The sequence below is a fragment of the Acinonyx jubatus genome, chromosome C1, assembly GCF_027475565.1.
Source record: "Acinonyx jubatus isolate Ajub_Pintada_27869175 chromosome C1, VMU_Ajub_asm_v1.0, whole genome shotgun sequence".
Lineage (NCBI taxonomy): Eukaryota > Metazoa > Chordata > Mammalia > Carnivora > Felidae > Acinonyx > Acinonyx jubatus.
The window spans coordinates 69,909,052-69,930,311 of NC_069381.1; the positions used below are offsets into that span (position 1 = coordinate 69,909,052).

General features: G+C 41.6%; 2 protein-coding genes across 5 annotated transcripts in view; both read left to right on the forward strand.

Annotated features, from left to right (window-relative positions):
* The window catches only part of SAMD13 (sterile alpha motif domain containing 13), a gene marked incomplete at its 5' end in the record, with an annotated part of 39,992 nt that overhangs the window by 14,096 nt on the left and 4,636 nt on the right, over nucleotides 1-21,260 (forward strand). The window contains one exon of the mRNA XM_027058752.2: nucleotides 8,630-8,741. Within this exon, the coding sequence (XP_026914553.2) occupies nucleotides 8,630-8,741 (112 nt within the window). The remainder of the gene's footprint in view (nucleotides 1-8,629; nucleotides 8,742-21,260) is intronic.
* DNASE2B (deoxyribonuclease 2 beta) overlaps nucleotides 1-21,260 on the forward strand; it is a 96,561-nt gene that overhangs the window by 13,349 nt on the left and 61,952 nt on the right. For 3 of the 4 annotated variants that reach the window (XM_027058748.2, XM_053214329.1, XM_053214328.1), the window contains exon 3: nucleotides 8,630-8,741. The gene's annotated coding sequence lies outside the window, so the exon portion shown is untranslated. Of the gene's footprint in view, nucleotides 1-8,629; nucleotides 8,742-12,244; nucleotides 20,554-21,260 lie in introns of those variants that run through there. The other variant, XM_053214327.1, reaches the window with a different exon arrangement.

A 21,260-nucleotide genomic window follows, 5' to 3' on the forward strand; every position in this document is an offset into this window, starting at 1 on the left:
AACATTTTTGCCCATGTGAATTAGGGTTAACAGGTGAATGGTGGAAGTAAATATTAAGGTAGAGTTAGAAGTTATTGTTAGTATTGTTAGAATTTCAAAATTCTGATCTCATTGTAGAATTACCAGAGAGGCTTTTTATATAACAGTAACAACAATGGCTACTATTATTTAACCTTACAAAAATTATCTAACAATGCTTGTGTGTACAACAATCCACCATTCAGGTCCTCATCTCTAAGGGAAGCAGTCACATCTAGGGTTAAATAAATAACCTAATGGGATATAGGATACTTGGTTATTTGTCTGGAACCCTTGCCTGGCTCCTTAGCAAAGGAGGAAGAGGAAACTGATAGAAATAATTGTGTGTCTGATCACTGGTTTCAGCTTTTGCTCATTTGCTCCTAATCCTGTCCATTTGTGGTGCCCCATAAATAATCAGTAGTCCTTAGATGTATTTTCTTTGAAAGCCATGAGGAAATTATATCCATCTGCTGGGTAGTTCCTGGGTACTCTCTCCCCATTAGGCTCCTCTTGTCTGTTTTTACCTTTCCCAGACCCCACAACCACACTCCTTGACTCTACGTGAACACAATGAGTGATGTTTCCCACCATGCTATTCTTTCCAGGGAATAGCAATCTGAAACAGAGGGTCATTATGATGGTAAGATACCTCTATACTAAAAGCAGGGGAAACAGAACTCCTAAAACATTTTAAGTGGCTAAATACCAAATGCTTCTTAATGGTTTGGAAGGAAGGAAAGAAGGAAGGATGGAAGGAAGGAAGGAGGAGGGAGGGAGGGAGGGAGGGAGGGAGGGAGAAAAGAAGGAAGGGAAGAAGGAAGAGAGGGAGGAAAGAAGGAAGGAATGGTGAGAAGGAGAGAAGAAGAAAAAAGAGAATAGGAGGGAGATAAACTGAGCCCATAATTCAAACTTGAAAAATAACCTTTCTCATCAGGATCTGATGTTGTAACCCTTCTGCAGATATTTTTGGTGGGATAAGTTAGGGTGCTATATGGTTTCTTGAATACAAATAATATATGGGAGTTAATAGTGATACTCGTAACTGGTACAGTTTTATTTTTCTTAGTGAAGCTAAAATTCATTCCTTAATATTTTATGGTGTCTGTTCACTATGATACTCAGATGGCATATTGGCTCAGGCTACCATAACAAAACACCATAGACTGGGTGGTTTAAACAACAGAAATCGTTCTGGAGGCTGGGAAGTCCAAAATCAAGGTACCAGCAGATTCAGTTCCTGATAAGACCTGTGTTTCTGGTCTTTATGTGGACTTCCCACAGTGCATGCATGCTGGCTGATAAGGCCACCAGTCCTACTGGATTAGGATCTTACCCTTATGACCTCATTTAATCTTAATTGTCCTATCTACTAAAAGCCCTATATTGAAATGCAATCATATTGAGGGTTAGGGCTTCTACATATGAATTGGTGGGGGGGGCACAGAATTCAGTTTAATCATAGTGTCTTATGACAAATATTTGATTATTCCCTTAAATTAAATGATAACCTGAGTTAAGAATTGAGTTTGTTTATTGTGTTTATTTGTATTGTGTCCATTGCAAACAACTACCTTAAAGAAGTGTACATTTCAGGGGCACCTGGGTGGCTCAGTCGGTTAGGCGTTCGACTTCAGCTCAAGTCTGATCTCACCATTCGTGAGTTCAAGCCCCGCATCAGGCTCTCCGTGTGTGTGTGTGTGTGTGTGTGTGTGTGTGTGTGTGTGTGTGTGTCTCAAAAATAAATAAACATTAAAAAAATTTTTTTAAAAGAAGTGTACATTTCAAAAGCATAAAATGCATAAAACCAGAGAGTCAGCCAAGCATGTCATCATTTAAAGCATGAAAACAACAGGAGTTTCAGTCAAATCCAGCAAAATTCACACACATGCATTATATATCTTTTATACGTTAGCGGCTCTGATGGGTTGCTGTTTTCTACCTAGTTTCTGGCACGCTACTGATATCCCTACAGAAGGAAAGCCAAGCTTGTCTAATAATAAAGCCATAGTTAAGTCCTTTGGAATAGTGACCTCTGGGCTGTGGCTCAGAGCAGGGAGGGAAGGCTCGTCTGGTGGTGCTTGCACAGTTGTCTTTAGTGTTGACTGGGATATGAAACATAAGTGTGTTTGTGTTTCGCAGGAATTTTGGCATGAATTGTATCTGATAGTGAATAAAAAATTAATTCGTTGCGTCCTCTTGAGAGGAGTGTCCTTATTTACACTTGTTCAGAGGTCTTTATTTGTACAAATAAGTTGAGAACAGGTAGGGAAAGAGGCAGTTACAGAATCCCTTGTTTTTGGAAAGATGGGGTGAGGTGCTGGGGAGACATTCCCAGTAGAGGTATGTCAAAGACAGAATGCCATGTGATTTTGGAGGAGAGCCATCAGCCTGAAGGAAGAGTCTAGTACAGCGGAAAGAAATACAGGAAGATGCCCTGTCTGTCCCTGGGGTCCGCTCCTGTGTTGCTTCTGATTCAGGCCCCCAAAGCCTCTCTCCACACCTAGCACGGCCTGACTCACCTTGCCATGGTGACTTTTACTTCTCTGCCCTCCTTCTTCCATCTGTCGATTCCTCCTGTTCCTTAACCACTTGTGGAATAAGGCAGGGGACACACATAACCCTTTTCATCAGTTGGCTGACTTGAGATTTTCCCCTTCGCTAGACAGAGTTCCCAAGGCTCATCAAGTGCCTGGCTTAGAGTAGGCAGGTTAAAATTAATTAATGATTAGAATAAGAGCTTTGGGATATTAGGAATAGGACGTTTAACCAGTACCTTTAAAAAGTGATTAGGATTCTAATCTTTGTCGGCTGAACCAACAGAGCTTTGAATGGCATGACCAAACTGTGGATATGGGAAAATCCAGGATGTTGCCCAGTTGGATTTCAGTACAAACTTAGAATGGGAAATAAGCCTGGAAAGTTACGTTTGAATCAAATTTCTGAATGCCAAACTAAAGAATTTGAAATATACAGAAGGCTTGAAGAGTTATTTGTTTTTTTCAGTGCTTTCATTGCTTGAATGTGCTGCAGCTAAGTGCAGTCAACTCTTACTTATCAGAGTTTTAAAAAAATGAAAAATGGCCTGTCAAGAAACTTTGAATCATCCTTTTTTTTTAGGCCTTCCTTTTAGCCAGATCCCTGCTAGTTTGGTTGAAGGGAGAGAGAAGAAGGAGTAGAGATAAAACTAAAGCTCATTTAGTTGCTGTGTTGTGAGATACGTCATAGGCAAAAAAAAATCAATATTAATTTATTATAATCAGAATTATATTGCTTTTAGCCAAAGGCTGTTCTAAGATATGGGCAAAGAGTAGTTTAATTTCATTTTGAAAATAAGTTATAAAGATCAAGGCACTACAAAGTTAGAATGCATTTCTGAATGGAAACATAAGTAACATTGAGAATTAGCTGTATAAAAGGAGTATAAATATAAATAAATATATTACTATATTACGTTGACTACTGTCTAAAATAGCTTTTGCTCTGAACTTTAAAGCAGAAATGCAATTAATGAGTATAATGGGGTTTTGAAATCTCATATGGATTATATTTATGCACAGTTTCCTTTTGGTCTGACCAACCCTCAGAATCGAGAATATCATGAGTACCATAAAATACACACATGCTAGATTCTGAGAAAGGGATTCAGCTATTTTCCACCTGCCTTCACTAATGTGTAAAGGAGAAATGGAGACTTATGCTGCCAGCACTTAAAATTATAATGTGCCAACATGAAAAAAGCTTATAATAAGGTTTCCATCTGCATGTATGTGCCAAATTTGTTATGTATTGCATTTCTGTCCCAATGATTGTGTCTCTAGATCTCTTTAAAAGTGAGGTGATTGTTTAATTAAGGTATAATTGCTTCCCAGTGTGAATTATCCACGCATGATATAATTTTTATCAATATACGTATGATGTACTTAACCCATATACACAAGGACTAAATGGTGACTGTGTTAAATGATTTGATTAAGTGATGGGATTGTAGAAAATTCTACCCTTCATTTCTTGCTAGTTTTTTGTAATAAGTTAAAATACATATATATTTTTTTAAACATCCCATGCCTGGAAAAATATTCCTGAATTTGTCATCTTTATACATTATATTTTAAGAAACATTTTGCTATGATGATAGTGAATAATAAATATCAAATGGATAATGGAACTTTTGTATCTGCCATCTCATTTCATCAGCACAAAATTAGCAGCCACAATGGGAACCACCATCTGGGAGGTGTTTTAAACAGCGCCATTTAAATTCCTTCTGGAATTTGACATGCACAAGTTATAAGAAAAGATTTGGAGAGAATGGTCCATTTAAAAGGGAACAAAGTGTCTCAGTTTGGCCACAAAGAGCAGTCCTTTAGGAGATGTATGGCTTTCCTAGTGGGAAGAGGTGACCCTTAAATCCATTGTCTGAAATGTAGTCATAATTTCATGTGGCCTTGGCACTTCGGGTCCCCCAACCCCCACTTTCATGTTGCCCTTGATCATCTCCAGTTTTCTTCTTAAAACTATTGCCAAAAACACTGGAAGGGCCCAGCAAAATTATCCATCATACTCTACCATAAACAACCTTGAAGTGACAACATGTGCCTGCATGTGCCTGCCTTTGCAAGCCATCCTCTCTCAAGGCCTAACTTAGGATGTGTCTGGAGCAATAGATGCCTTTCAAAATTGCCATTGAAAATCTTAAGGTGTCCTAGTCAGGCAGAACTTTCTGGGCCCTCCAGCACGTGTGCCTTCAATAGCACTTGTTTACCTCTCTCTCTCTCTCTCTCTCTCTCTCTCTCTTTTAAGTGTATTTATTCTATTTTGAGAGAGAGGAGAGGAGTAGGAGAGGAGCAGAAAGAGAGGGAGAGAGAGAATTTCAAGCAGGCTTTGTGCTGTCAGTGCAGAGCCAGATGCAGGCTCTCTCTCATGAACCATGAGATCATGACCTGAGCCAAAATCAAGAGTCAGGTGTTTAACTGACTGAGCCACCTAGGCACCCCACCTCTCAATTCTAGTGTTAGTTAGAGTTAGCTGTTTACATGTCTGCTTCCCTCATCAGATTGCTAGCTCTTGAGGGCAGGGACTATGTATTCCTATCCTTGTAACCTTGCATCTAGGACTGAGAAGTCAGTAGGCTTTTAGTAAATCTTTGTTCCATCAGTGAGTTAAGGAGAGTAGAAAAGCACAGATTTTGAAGAAATATATATGGAATCCATTCCTGATTTATCTACTCTGTGGTTTGGGGTGAGTTTCTTAACCTTTCTAAGCCTTAGTTTCCTAAAAACAGGTTATTACAGTAGCCAGTTGATAAGGAGCTGGGAGGCCGTTAATAGGAAATGTATAAAAAGTGTATTACAGACTCTATGTACTCTCTGGTTCTTAGTCCACAAACGTTTTGCTCTGCATCAGCTGTGCACCTCAGACCTATGCCAGATGCAGGAGAGCTGAAGAGATGCAGATAGGTTGTCCTCTTGGGATGTGAGTAGTCTAACACTGTGATTTTTCTTCTAAGTTATTTGGGGGCTTTTTGCTGCTAGGCCTAAACTGAGGATGGATCCATCACCAAATGCACTGATTGGTTTCATGCTGCTTGTTTCTTCTGTGTGGATCCCCTTGCCCTAAATATGAAAGCACACATGGTTCTCCATGACTCCTCTTCTTCGCAGTACGCTACCCACACACAGTGTTGTAAAGTCTTTGTTCTCTGCTGCATTGCTAGTACTCAGGAATATTTCACATTTATGGAAGTGATGATGTCATATCCCAGAAGAATAAGAATCAGGAAAGCCTCCCATCCTAACATGACAACGTAGCATGCTTTTTTATTACAATTAGATAACTATTCTTTATGAGGAAAGGCAGTTAATTGAAGTCAGCCACGGGGAGAGTGAATTCAGATGTTTTCTGGTGCACTTAAAAGTATATCTGATGGGACTTTCTGCTCACTGCTAGAAGTGAGCTCGTTAGAAAACTTAAAAGATTTGTTGGAAAATGAACTCCTTTCTAAACATTCTTCAAACCCACCTTAAGCAAGAGAGGGAAGAAAAATGGTACCTTAAAGGGAGTGTCCACTGTCAGCTCGTGATTGTGTACATTAATGGGATGATGGAAAATCCCAGCATGTGGACAATGTTTTAAAAAAACATTTAGCTTTGACTTTAAAATACATAGTTAATGTTTGCCAAGGTTAGGTTGAAGTAGCTTTTTCTCTGTGTATATTGCCTGTTAAATGGTAGGAAGGTGTGTGTGTGTGTGTGTGTGTGTGTGTGTGCACGTAGTGAGCATGCATGTATATGAGTGCATGTGTACATGGGCATGCAGTGTTTATAGATTCACAATCTCTAAGCCCGAAAGGGAAAACACTACTAACTAGTAAGCATTGTCTCTAAATGTTTTTTAAATCAAGTGTTGTGTTGATAAATCATTGATCATGTGTGCCATTGATTAAGGGCTGTCTTTTCTTAAGACAGAATTTTGGTTTTTTAATCAAATATTTTAAGTTCCTACTATGGGCAAACCATTATGCTAGGGATGAGGAAGATGTACAGCTTGACTTATGAATATCTGAATGTTTTCAGGAATCCCAAAGTCTGCGCAATTGCATTGCCATTAAAAGTAACATGAATGCTTTCAACTTGTGCTACATGTTGTTAGTTCTAGGCCCAGTTTTCTTCTCACCCTCTCCCAAGTTTTCAGTTACTCTCTAAATGCTTCTGTCTCCCAAATGTATACCTCTTGCCCACTCATCTGCTTTGACCACCAGACACATATCCCACATTCAGTCTCTGCTTGTATATAGATGGTACTCAAAATTCAGTGTGTCCAACTAAACCCAGCAGTAGCATCTAAGAGAAGTTACCACTGTCCTTCCAGTTCCATGACACTTCCATATCCTTCATTCTCTATGTCTAGTCCACAACTAAGTCATGCTGATTTTCTTGGTTAAAAATCTTTCACATCCACACGCTTCCTCTCCTGTCCATAGCCACCACTCTAGTCTGGATCACCACGACTTTGCTTGGATGACTCCAGTAGACCACCTCTCACTGGCACCCCCTTCTTCCCATCTGGCTCCTCTCTAATTCTCTTTTTCAAAATGCGAATCTGATCTGGTCACCCTCTTTATATCAGACCATTTACCAAGTTCCATTGCTCGTAGACAAAAATCCAGAATCCTCGATGTGGCCTCCAAGATCTGCATAGCTCCGCTGACTGTATATATTCCTATGAAAGAGCCTGAAATAATCTTCACCTGACTTCATACAGTTAACTTCTGGCTGCTTTCTAGACCTTACCTCAAAAGAAACTTCCACAGGAAAGTATCTTCTTGCCCTTTAAACTGTCATAGCACAGTGTACCTGTCCTCCATAGCATACAGCTAGCTGTGCATTTAGTTGTATGATTACTGATCAGTGTCTACCCCCACAGAACTGTGGGTCCACGAGAGTAAGGACCATGTCTGTTTGCTCATTAGTATATTCCTAGTTGGGGAGCTGGCAGGAGCTTTGTCCTGAGGATCTCCCAAGCCAAGTTAAGCTATTTGAAATTTATCTCAAAGGCAATGGAAAGCTTTTGATGGATTTTAAGCAGGGAAACAATGCGATTAGATGAAGAATCACTTTGGATGAGATGTAGAGAAATCCAGACAAATACTCCTAAAACAGAAATGAGGCAAAGTCACAGTAATAGCTGGTTCTTGCAATTCTACTTTTCCTATCCCTCCTTTCTAAATCCACTGAGGCAGGTTACCCATAGACCCTTTCAGATTCTTGATCATTGTCTAGTCATTGACATTGACTAGATCATTGTCTAGTCATTTGCATATTGGTTGAGTTCCTAATACATGCTTGACACTAAGAATACTAAAATGATTCAGGCCCAGATGTATATTCCTAGCCCTCATCTCCCACTCTGATGGGAGAGACTGTCCAGGAAGCAGAGAGTATAATCCAGTGTGGAAAGTACCACAATGGAGTTTGAATGGAGTTCTCAAGTGCATAGGAGATTATAACTAAAACAGTTTCCTGGGGGAGCCAGAAAATGCCTCACAGAGGAGGTAGCATGGGAACGAGGTGGAACCAGGTAGGAATGGCAGATTTTGTCAAGTAGAGACAAATGAGGGGGCATCGTAAGCGGCTGGAAAAGCATGTGAAGGGCACAGAGCTGTGAAGGGAACAGCATATTGAGGAATGGCTTTAGCCCTGTAGTTTCACAGCTGCAGAGAGGGTGTGTGGGGATGGGAATGGGGAAGGTGGTAGGAGATGGGAAAAGACAGGTATGTGGGGCCATCCTGTACAGGGCCTGGTGTGTGTAATCCGGGAGTATAAATATAATTCTGTGAGTTGCCAGAAATCATGGAACCACTCATGAAGGGTCTAATGGTTTATCAGGAAAGCAATGACTGAGACAAGAGTAATGATCTCCTGACCCCAAGAAACACAAGAATGATTATGGTCCTGAGAGAGGTAAACTGAGATCTGGGCCTCTGAGGGAAGAGAGGGCCATGGTTCTAGCAAGCTGGCGGGGGCCCGCCCCTGGGAGTCTGAGTAAGTGAGCCCGGTCACACACTCTTGCATGTTCTGCCATGACAAATGTCCGGATTTGTGTTTTGCAGTTCCATGGAGAATGGGAGGCCACCAGACCCTGCAGACTGGGCTGTGATGGATGTCGTCAACTATTTCCGAACAGCGGGATTTGAGGAGCAAGCTAGTGCTTTTCAGGAGCAGGTAAGTTGGTCTAGAGAGACACAAATGAACACGGTTACCTGTTCCCCACAGTGGGCACAGGGAATGAGGGGGGAGAGGACCAGTGAGCAATGAGGGATCTGTGAGTCTGTGCGTGTCCTCCACATCACACGCTGATCATACCAGACCCTAAGATACTGAGGAGGGTGGGGAAGGGCAGAAGGAAAGTGACAAGCTAATGATTCCTTCCTGCCAGAGGAAGCCCCAAGCCCTGGGACATAGTCACAGCTGCAGGGAGGAGGGCTAAAGCTCATTTACATCTGCATCTTCTGAAAGATGGGACAGCCCTCCCTTCAACACAGACACCCTGGAAAGGAGAAGACAGAAAAGAAAGGAAAATGAGGGATGGATCTGACTAGAGACATGCAGCACCATGTACTACTGGCCTCAGCACCAACTGAGCTAGTAAGCCCCCTCCAGTTTGCTTTCTGGGTGCTTAGCAAGGTAGAGGGGAAAGAGTACAGATTTAGAGTTAAACTCTGCGTGACCTTGGGCAAGTTACTGTATCTCTCTGAGTCTTGCTTTCATGTCTACAACATGCGGCCATCAATGCCTCACTCAATAGGGTAGTGGTGTAAAGATTAAAGGACTGTGTATGCACAGGGCCTGGGGTAGGCCCTGCTCAACGTTTTTGCCCCCAGATTGTTAATTCTCTTCTCTCAGGTCCAGGGTTGGTATTGGAAAGAGGGAAAGAGAAGCAGGGCCCCTCTCCATTGTCTGCATGATTTTGGACTCCATTTTTAAGGCTGTGCCAGCACTGTAGGGATGATGCTCAAAGGGCCTTGACCATGAGGAAGCAAATTGAGGGGGCATGTTTGGTCTACACCAGACCAGCCCTGCAGGGAAACAGAGATCCTATCTCCCAATCAGTGAAGGATGCAGTTTTCTAAGCATTAAATTTACTTTTTAAGTATTGTAATATAATTGATAGAATTATAAGTTGAAGAATGTGTCTGGCTGCTTTTTCCATATCTGTTTAGCCATCTCTTATTCTCTATGCTGGGTTTGGGTAGGTAAACTTTTCTAATATATTAATATATAAATCTCTAAATCTCCTTCAATATTTTTTTCAAACCTGATCTCTGTCTCTCCCTCTTTCTCTCTTAATCTCTGTCTCTTTCTCTCTCCCCCTCCCTCCCTCCTTTCTCTCTACATATGTATATATGTGTGCGTGTGTGTGTGCGTGTGTGTGTGTGTGTGTGTGTGTTTGTATGTGTGTCTATTTGTTGTTGTCATTAATTTGGAAAATTTGCCAAAATAGCTGCTTAAATCACTTCACACTCATCAGAATAGCTAAAATTAGAAAGATCAATAAATTTAAATGTTCATGAGGATGTAGAACAAACACATTCTCCTACAGTGTTGGTGGCGGTGTAAAATACTCAGACATCTACCCCATGATCCAGCAGTTTCATTCCTGAGAATTTACACAAGGGAAATGAAAGCATATGTGCATAAGAGATTTGTACAAAACTGTTCTCAGTAGCTTTATTCATAACTGTCCCAACCTGGAAGCCTAACTGTCCATCAGTGGGAGAATGTAGTATAGTCACACAACGGAATACCACCCACTAACACAAACTAACTACTACTAATGTAGAGCAGTTTGGATGAGTCTCAAAGGATCACATTGAGTAAGAGAACCCTCACACAGGAGTTCATACTGAAGAGTGCCTATCTTAGTCCATTTGGGATGCTATAACGAAAATACTAGAAACTGGTGGCATAAACAACAAACATTCATTTCCCATGGTTCTAGAGGTTGGGGATTCCAAGATCAAGGAGACTGCAGACTGGGTGTCTAATGAGGGCCCTCTTCCTAGCCAGCTGTCGTTTAGCTGTGTCCTTGGATGGAGGAAGGGATGAGAGAGCTCTCTGGGGTTCGTTTTGTGAGGACACTAATCCTTATAATCACATCTCAAGGGCCCTACATCCTAACACTATTACCAATTACCTTTACTACCCCCTGGAGATGAGGTTTCAACATATGATTTGGGAGACACACAAACATTCAGACCGTCACAATTCCATTTAGATAAAGATTGAGAACAGGAAAATGCATCATTGATAGCAAGAATTAAAACAGTGGTTGCCTCTGGATAGGTGGGAGTGGAGAATGACTAGAAAGCGGCACAAAGGAACTTTCTGGGTGATGATAGCATTTCGTGTCTTGATGAGGGTTTGGATTATACGTATACGCATCAGTAGATGCACTGCATATGCACAGGTTTATGATGTTTCAGATTTGTGTGTTACTTAGCGTCTACCTTTTACTTCAAAATCAAAAGAACTATAAAAAAATTAAACAATTTGGAATATGCAAGCTGAAATATTTAGAGAAATATACTGATTTATGCAACTTACTTTGAAATGCATCAAATATGTATTGACAGTTGGATAGAGGAATGAGTAGATGGACAGACATGATAAAGCAAGTATAGAAAATGTTAATTGTAGAATCTTGGTGATGGTCATAAGGGTTTTCACTATATAAGTTCTTACAACTTCATGTTTGAAAATTTTTATAATAAAATTGTGGGGGAGAATAGCTCAGGTTGAAAAGCAAAGGCTGATCGGCTGGAACATATTTTATTTTCGGTTTTAATGGAGTGATATCCATTTGTGTCATTACAGTTGAATAACTCCCTTCTAAAATTAAATTTAAACAATATTATGAAAGGTTAACCAAAAAAAGGACTTAGCTAAAAGGTCTCTTGGCCAAATTCCCAGCTGCCCAAAAGTGTTTTTCAGATTGCACTTTTACTCAGACTCCTCGGAGGCAGATGTCCCAGACTGGGGGCAGAGGGGTGTGTCCTTTGGGCTTTCCAGATTCTGTGCAGGACCTGAGAATGGAGCTGGCCAGCTCTGAGTTTGGCCCAGGAGCAGGCCCTTTCTCCCAAGGATGACATCACTGTGGTACCAGCAACACCAGGAGGCAAAAGGGAACAAATTCTCCCAAAGCATTTCATTCAGAAGTCCTTCAAGGGGGAAAGGGCATCATCTTGCTACTGTGCTGAACCCAACTCAGGAGCCTGAGAAATGGTCTAGAAGCTCGAGTTCCTTCATTCTCATGGAAGGGTGGTTGGAAAGAGTCTGCCTTGAATTATTCTCTGGAAGTAATCCCCGTCTTCTTCCTGCGTGTAATTATCGTCATCTTCCCTCCTGTCATTAAAGGAGGTAGAAGAAGAGAAAGGAAGGAATCACTGGTCAGGCCCCGCTGATAAGACAAGTAGCTGCTGTGATTTCCATGAGAACTGAGAATCAGGATCCTTTACTATGTTAGCCTGCCTCTTCCATCATCATGCCTCAGAAGGATTCATGTTGAGGCACCTGGGTGGCTCAGTCAGTTGAGCGTCTGACTTTGACTCAGGTCATGATCTCATAGTTCATGGGTTGAAGCCCTGCATCAGGCTCTGTGCTGACAACTCAGAGCATGGAGCCTGCTTTGGGATTCTGTGTCTCCCTCTCTCTCTGCCCCTCCCCCACTTGGACTCTCTCTCTCTCTCAAAAATAAATAAGCATTAAAAAATAAAAAATAAAAAGAAGAAGAAGGATTCATGTTTCACCTCCAAGGATCTTCCTGCAGTGAACCTCAAAAGTCAGCAGTCACTCTCCAAGTTCATCCTAGATGGGAAGACTGAGACCACCCCCAGCCCAAACACATGTCCCTTCCAGGTACATCTTCCAGGTCTCAGCAGCTAAGAAACAATAAGAAGCGCCACAGTGTGAAATCTCCTGGGGGAAAGCTTTGCCCTGCCATTGGACAGTAGCAGGACAGGACTGGAGAGTACCCTCTAAACCACTTTGGAAAGAGCAAGTCTGGAAAGGATAGTACAGTTGTCACTAATGTGGGGAGCTTAGTTTCATGGCTGACTGTTATGGACTGAATGTCTGTGCCCCTCCCAAAACTCGTATGTTGAAACCCTAACTCCCAATGTGATGGTATTAGGAGGGCTTTGGGAAATAATCAGATTTAGATGAGGTCATGAGCATAGGGCCCTCGTGATGGGATGAGTGCCCTGGAAAGAAGATACCAGAAAGCTTGCTTGTCTCTCTCTGCCATGTGAGGGTACAGCAAGAGGATACCACCTGGCAGCCAGGAAGAGGACCTCACCAAGAACCTGCCCATGCTGGCACTGTGAGCACTCCCAGCCTCCAGAACTGTGATCAGAACTTAGCGCTGGCTAAAATAGTGACATTGATGCCAGACATGTCCACCTTCAGCTGGGCTGACTTTCAGATATCCATCTTCGTGATATGGCCTCACAGTACCATACTGGATATTCTGTTGCTGTAGCAACCAGACACAGATGTGGCTTTCTAGTAGCATGCCTCCTTGGAAGATGTCAAGCCATTGAGGAAGGTTTGTGCAAAGGGCAGAAATGGTGTCCCATGTTCCTGGGGTATGAAGCATCTGGTTAAGCTGGTGATTTTTTGCATGACTGCCTTTTCCCTGTGCAGACACATGGCACTGCCACATGACAATGGTTTCCATTAAGTTTCCTTCTGGTACAGAGATCTCTATCAAGTTTTCTTCTGTAAAATTGTTTTGACCCTTCTGCGTAAGCCACAACTGTAAGCCAAAAGAACTGTCCGGAGGGAAGGTCTAAGCCCCTGCCTGGCCCCTTGCCCCACCCAGGATGACCCAGTGTCAATAGTGTATGTGTGTTTCAGGTTGTTTACTGTTCTGGTCAGTCCCCTTTAAGACCAGTGATATCACTCACTCTTCCTTGGTTCACTGGCCCCATTAACATAGTGTTCCAGAGGGTTCACTGACCTGTAAGAACAGGAGGCAGTGGGAGTCCTTAGTGGAGGACACAGTGATGACAACTCTGTCAGTGCTCTCTTTCCTATGGACACCATGGTGTGGTGACTATTTTCCCAGGTGTCTTCTGGCAGACAGGTCTCTCATGCTGTGGTGAAGAGTGTTAGTTAGAGTCATGACTCCAAGTTTCTTTTCTCCTGATTGATATTGATCACTGGAGGATCCTGAAGAGTCTGCCCTTTCTAGGACACATGTTTCTATAAAGTGAATGTTGATGTAAACAAGCAGAATATTGCTCAAGCTGCTGCGTTAATAGTCAGGTATTAGCTTAGAACTGGCCTTGATGAAATATGCTTTCAATGCACAGCACAGAGCACAAAACCACTTGAGATATTGGGTATACAGTGTTGAATTTTGGTGACTAGATGATATGGCACTTGCCCTTAGATACAAGTTGCCTGGTTTTCAAGAGTCAAAGGTACTTATGAAGTAAAAGGACTTTTACTTTCCTAGCATTAGTTTTTAAGAGAACCCTCTGACTAATCTTACTCAAAAGCATCTCCGCTTTCCTCACAGAACATTTAGGATAAGGTTTACTCTGTCAGACTCTGAAGGCTAAATGAGCACCATTCTCCGGTATGAAGCCATTTCTATTGAGAGTGCTTTTAGTTGCCATTTAAGGAATTCTGGCAGTCCGGTTCATCACCACTCAGACTGGACCCTAATGTGGGTCACAGCCAGCTCTGCCGCTCGTCATGTAGTCACTACACCTCCGTGTCTTTGTCTGTCTGACTCACATAGTCACATTATATATGAAGAAGTTGGAAGACAGCAGTCTGCCACTCAATCAGTGTCCTATAATTCATATTGTTCAGGTTCCTCAAGCTTACAAGTGAGTAACATCGGTGATTCTGTTTCTAGAACAATATGTATCACTGAGATTTTTTTTTCCTCAGAGTATCATAACAATGTAATGTGCAATTCATGGTGACAAATTAATTTTACTCTATTATCTCCTCACTGTCCCCAAACCACATGACTAAGAGCAGTATTTTACTCTGAAATGCCCAACTGGTTGTTTAAACCATTCATTTGGAATGCATTTCTTTTCAGATGGCTATTTGCTAACTTTCTGAAGCCACTGACTTAACAAATATGAATAGAAATTCTCACTGCTACAAATTGCCAAATAACATTATTTCCAAATGGAGCAGTCAAGTAGGGAGACCAATCAGAGCAACTCTGAGCATAGTGGCCAAAGTCATTGCCAGATGGATTTCAACTGTAGTGATTCTGGTGGATATTTCTAACTAGACCCAGGACCAATCTAGGTTTTGGGAAGCTTTTTACAATTTTAAGAGCCCTCCTTGTGGAGAAAAATCAGGAAATATGAATACACAATTACTAAGGCAAAAGTTAAGCTTCACTAGCTCCATGGTACATTCAGCTCTGAGTTAGATTAGTTAAGTCCCCACAAATTAGAAATCACTTTTATTACTTTTTAAGCATTTTATAATACCAACTACTGAAAATATTTAAGGTGCTTTGACACCTTAAATTTCTTTACAGTTGGAGGCTCCTGAAATGCTTAAAATATTTTATAACATAATCAACGGAGGAAGTGGCAACTCAGATTCTGCCGCTGTGTCCTTCCAGTCCACGAATATTTGGGAAATAGTTCAAAAGTCAGTGGATGATGCTAACAATAAGAAAATAGTCAAGAGAATTGAAAGCAAAACTGATAAGGAAGAAACCATTTGAATTTTTGATTGAAATAGAATATATTTCTATAAACCCAAAATCCCAAATGGTTGTTTAAGTCATTTATTTGAAATGAAACCAGTTATAAGACATCACCACATAGCCGGGTACATTCATGGTGCTTCTTTGTCTCATTCACTTGTTCAGTTGTTTCAATAGTTATTGTAGCTTTTTCTAAGGCTTATTAAAATAAATATAAAACTGTTGAAGTAATTAGTGCTCATCATTACAAGTATTATTTTACTTTAACAAACCACCTGAAATGATTGTAGGTGTGGGAACCATTTGAAGGAAGCACAGAATATTCCTGGCAGGGGAAGATCAAATACAAAGGACACGAGAAAAGTATGATTTATCTTGAGAATTCCAAGTACCTTGTAGTTAGAGGTGTGGAGCAGGGAACATCAAGGGATAAGCCTGAAAGATAAACAGGGGTCCAGGGTACAGACAGTCTGGTTTGCCTGGAAGACGGAAGACTTCACCTGAAAGGCACTGGGAAACCATGGAAAGATATTAAGTGGGAAGCGAGTGCCAGGATGAGATTTGTGTTTCTGAAAGATCAGTCTGGTGGCAATGTGGAATGTGGCTTGGAGGACAACTAGATGGAAGGTGGGAAAGCTGGCTGTAATAATTCCACTGGGGAAAGGAAAAGATGGCTTCGAAAATATGGGAAGATGGCCAGAAAAATTTAGTGGATCATTGGCAATAGAGGATGAAGATTTGTCCCATCTCTGTTCTCTGCTGTAACCCAAGACCGAGCTCACTGCCCACAGATGGCAAAGAACGGGACTTGGGTGACTGCCAAGTTTCCAGATTGGGTGGGTTGTAAAGTGGTGCCATTAACTAGGATGTTTGTGGGAGGTAAGTTGTAAAAGGGCTAAAATGAGCACAGTTTGGGACACATTAAATCTGAAGGCCTGTAGTACCTCCAGGTGGACATATCTAGCAGATGGTTCAAGGGAAGAGTAAGACCTAGGGGCAGAGATATGAGGTCATCAACAGTCATAAGAAGGATGAGAATGAGAGAGGCATATAGAAGGGGGGGGGAGAAAAAGGTCAAGGTCAGCACCCTGGGGAACACCAAGGTTTTTAATTGTTGGGACAAAAAAGGCAACTATGAAAAGCAACTGAGAAAGAAGTCAGGGAGGTGAGGAGAGAACCAGTAATGAGGGGTTGTACAGAAACCAGTGAAGGAGGAAGTTTTAAGAAAAATGAAATGATTGACAAGGTCAAATTTCTTAAAAAGGTGAAGCCCCAGTGGAGTCTGTGAATGATGGTGGGGTTTCAGTGGAGTTGGGGGTGGGGGAGTATTGGTGACTGTCGAGGTGGAGGACCCTTTCCTCCAAGCTGAGGAATGAACAGGAGATAGGCAAGTGGAGGGAGAACCAGTAGGTGGGGGTAGGGGTGGTGGTGGTATATAGACATGAGAGCTCTTTTCAGAGAGAGGAGACACTCAAACTTATTTACATGCAGGAAAGTAGCCAAAAGAATTAGACAGGTTAAAATTCAATGAAATTGAGGACAGTTAAATAAAGCAAACTCCCTGAGGATAAGGAAAAGGATGAGATCAAAGAGTATGGAAAGGCAAGGATAGGAGAAATTGGAACTCTCATGTATTGCTGGTGGGAATATAAAATGATGCGGCCGCTGTATAAAAGTTTGGTAGTTTTTCAAAAAGTTAAGCGTAGAATTACCATATGGCTCAATAATTCCCCACAAAGAATTGAAAAGAGGGACTCAAATAGAGACTTGTACACAAATATTCACTGCAGTATTATTCACAACAAACAAAAGGTGGAAACCACCCAGGTGTCTATGAACAGATGAATGGATAAACAAAATGTGGTATATACATACAACAGAATATTATTCAGCCATAAAAAGGAATGAAGTTCTGGCACATGCCACAATATGGATGAACCTTGACAACACTCTCCTAAGTGAAGTAAACCAATTAAATATTGTATGATTCCATTTATATGAAATATCTAAGACAGGCAAATTATTCATAGAGACACAAAGCAACTTAAAGGCTATTAAGGACTGGGGGCAGGGGGAGTTACTGCTTAATAGAGCTTCTGTTTGGGGTGATGGAAGAGTTTAGAAAATAGATGGTGGCGATGATCTCACTACATTGTAAATACATTCATGCCACTAAATTGTACGCTTAAAAACAGTTCATTAAAATGGCCTACTTGCTGTTATATATATTTTACCATAATAAGATATAATGTCGGCCATAATATACATGGTTCATTTCACTCAGTTTGGTCGATAAAATATTCAGATATTTTATTTTGTTGTTTTAAAAAGAATATGAAGGGATTAATTCTGAGCAAGACAGGGATATCTTCCCCTGTCCTTCCTGTTCTTCCTCTATCCTTCCTGTGCTCCAGGGACATAGGTGAGGATTTTACCAATCTAGCTACGATGGCCCTTGTCCCCAGGGACAGTAAGGGAGTTCCTGACAGTCTCTATTTCCTTTGCTAAACAAGAGGCAAGCTCCTGTGCTTGGAGTGGACAGGATGGGGAGAGGTTTAGTAAGGAACTAGAGGAAAGCAGTGACCGTTAAGAGCAACCACCATGGGGAATGGAAGAGAGATCTGATTGAGGATATCCAGAACTGTTGAGGACTTTTACTGACTCAGCTGAGACCGGCACAGTGCCCACGTCTAATGTTTCATCTTCATAGCGTCTTGATTTTTTTTTTCCCAGCTGCACCAGGTATAGGAGTCAGAGAAGCTGGATTGCTACACTGCTCCTGGATGGGGTGCTTGTGGCATGGGCACAGTGGATGGCTAATAGCCTAAGAGGGCAGTCTGAGAGGACATATAAAAGAATGGTTCCCAGTGCCAACCGGGGGGTGCAGACTTGATACAAAGGAAGAGCCTGAAGGAGACTCATAACCTTGGAAAAAGTGGATTTGAAATGTGAAAGTGGGTGTAATGAGAGTGAGGAGTGAGAGATAGAATTTTAGATTTTTAAGTGTTGCAGGATTTTGATTTTGTAGTCTTCTGGTTAGTGACATTATAGAAGGTTCTAGAAGTAAAGGTGAAGTTGTAGAAATGGTGTATTCTACTAACTGCTGTCCCAAGTAGATGAAAACATGTGTCATGGCATAATTATAGAAGTTTGTTTCTTTTAAAAAAATTTTTTTAATGTTTATTCATTTTTTGAGAGACAGAGAGCTCACACATGTATACGCACATGAGTGGGGGAGGAGCAGAGAGAGAGGGAGGGAGACATAGGATCTGAAGCAGGCTCCAGGCACTGAGCTGTCAGCCCAGAGCCCAATGTGGGGCCTGAACCCACAAACCTCAAGGTCATGACCTGAGGCGAAGTCGGAGGCTTAACCGACTGAGCCACCCAGGCACCCCGAGTAGAAGTTTGTTTCTTATTCATGTAAATAGTCCAAGGTGGTCTTGGGAGTGTTCTCCTTCACTATAATTCAAGAACCCAGGTTGATGGAGGCTCTGTCATCTTCAGCAAGATCAGGATCATCCAGGCATTGACATCCAGTTGGCATAAAGGTAAGGTGCAAGGAGGGGCACACATAGGCGGTTTTATGGGCCAGGTGCACATAGAAACACATCATCGTTTCATCTGTCATTGGCCAGAACGTGGTCACATGGTCATACCACATTGCAGGGAGATCTTGAGAAATGTGTAGTTGTGTGTCCTGGAAAAAAGAGCCACCAAAAGGCCTTGCTACACTTGAGCCTCGAAGTCATTTTTTAAAGCATTTCCTGTTGTGATGCTGCTACTTAGTTTTGTTTTTAAGTCCAGAGATAAGTTTCAAAAAGGCTAACTTTAAAAGATAGCTGAAGTGAAGAAGCCTTATCTGACCATACATGGGAAGCCTTCACTTCTAATTCTGTTCCTTGTATCTATTCTGGGTTTTGTTTTGTTTTGTTTTAAATCTAGGCAGACATCTCTGTAACCCAGTTTCCTCAGTTGATGAAATGAGTTTCATTCTTTTTCCTTCATCAGAAATGTGTACAAGATTTTTTTTTGTAATAGAGCCCCTTTATCACCCACTTTGTGCCAGCAGCAAATATTAAATAACACAGAGATACCCATTAAGTCACTGAAGGCATGAGCCCTCACAATGAGCCAAAATGGATTTTGTGTCTGATTTAAGGTCAAGACCCATTTTGGTTCTGACTATTACTTTAACAAATAAGGTAGACTTCTTTCTGAGCCACATAAACAGTTTTTTGTTTTGTTTTGTTTTGTTTTTCCTATAGACAAGCTGCTCAGTGTTGGTTTCTTAAACTAGGTGAAGTCTTCCTAATATGTATATTATCCATCTCAAATTTTCCACCAATAGGAATGCAAGGCAAGCACAGCATCAGCTGGGAGTCATTGGCTGATAATGTTGAGCTCATAGTCACTCCCCCACATTGAGCTGCAGGATCAGGGCCGATGGAGAGGGTGGAATTGTAGAGGACACCAAAGAGGAATTTCTTCCCCAGAGGAGAGTTTGTCCCAACAACCATGTGATGAGATTCAAACGGTCTTGGTGTAGACTTGAGTAGTTCACCATATTCCTTTCCAAAATTATATGGAAATTCTTCTGAAAACAAACTCTGTGTCTTAGAAAGGAAAGGTCTTTTAAAGAAACATGGTGAATTACTACAAAGTACTAGGAGTGCCTCAAAATGCTTCCCCGTCTGATATTAAGAAGGCTTACCACCAGTTAGCTCTTCAGGTACATCCAGACAAGAACCCAAAAAACAGGGAGGAAGCTGAAGAGAAATTCAAACAAGTAGCAGAAGCCTATGCGGTCTTGTCTGATGCCAAGAAACGCAACAACTATGACAAGTCCAGAGGAAACCGCATCAAAATGGAAGATAAAGGGGACTTCAGCAGGGACAAAAACTGTTTGAAAGAGGAACCATGGTTTGAGAGGCCACACTGTGGCTTTCAAAATGTCTTTGAAGACAAAGACCACTTCTCATGGGACTATTTTTCCACTGGTCATATGGGTAGAGCCAGAAGATTCCGCTCCTCCTTCTTTGATGTGATCCCCGTACTGGACACAGGATTTTCCACGTTTGTATCCCTGGGCTCCAGAACAAGTCCCCCTTCCTCTGAAACATTTTTACCCTTTGTAAGCAGTGGAATGGGAAACTTCAGACTGGTCACCACTTGTAGCCAGATAGTGAATGGCAAGAGAGTTGTTACAAAGAAAGTTCTAGAAAATGTAAGGGGGAAGACCAAAGTGGAAAAAGAAAACCTATTTCATCAGATTCCTCCACGTCATTGGTAAGGAGTCTGTGCTTTGTTCTTTCACAGGGAGACTTTCCTATAAGGCTGGTGAGTCTGATGTGTATCAAAGACAGAGTTGGAATCTGAGAGTGTGTTAAAACAGAATGGACAGAAACCAGCTTAGTGCAAACCTCTCATTTCACAGAGGAAAGAAATAATGGGCCAGATGTTAATGCAAGAAACTAGGAAGCAGCAGAGTTTGGCTTCTAGTCGGTCTTCTGGTCTAAACTGAGCTTTCATTTCCTCTCCACCGTATAGGGGGTGGAGACCACCACCACAAATATGGCTTTCTGAGTTAGTTGCAGGGTCTCACCATCATAAAGCCCATTGACTTCTCTTTGACTTATTCCTTGTCCTTCCTTGCTATTAACCAGTTTGTCTCTTGCTTGACGGCCACTCTTTTTCTCTTCCTAGCCTCTTTCTCTTTTCTCTTCCCACCTCATCTTTCTTCCCATACATTTCCAACGGACCATATCACAATTAGGCTCAACTGAAAAAGCTACCAAGGTGTAGATTAGTGTTCGCAGAGAGAAAGAGTGAACAGTAAATGGGTTAAGATTTTTTTATATGCTTTTTTTTAATAGCTAGCATTTATTGAGTACTCTGTAGGTATCAGGCATTCTGCTTCACGTATATTATTGCAGTAATCCTTTCAGCAGTGAAATACAGTAGCTACTTTCCCTCCATCATATAGATAAGGAAAT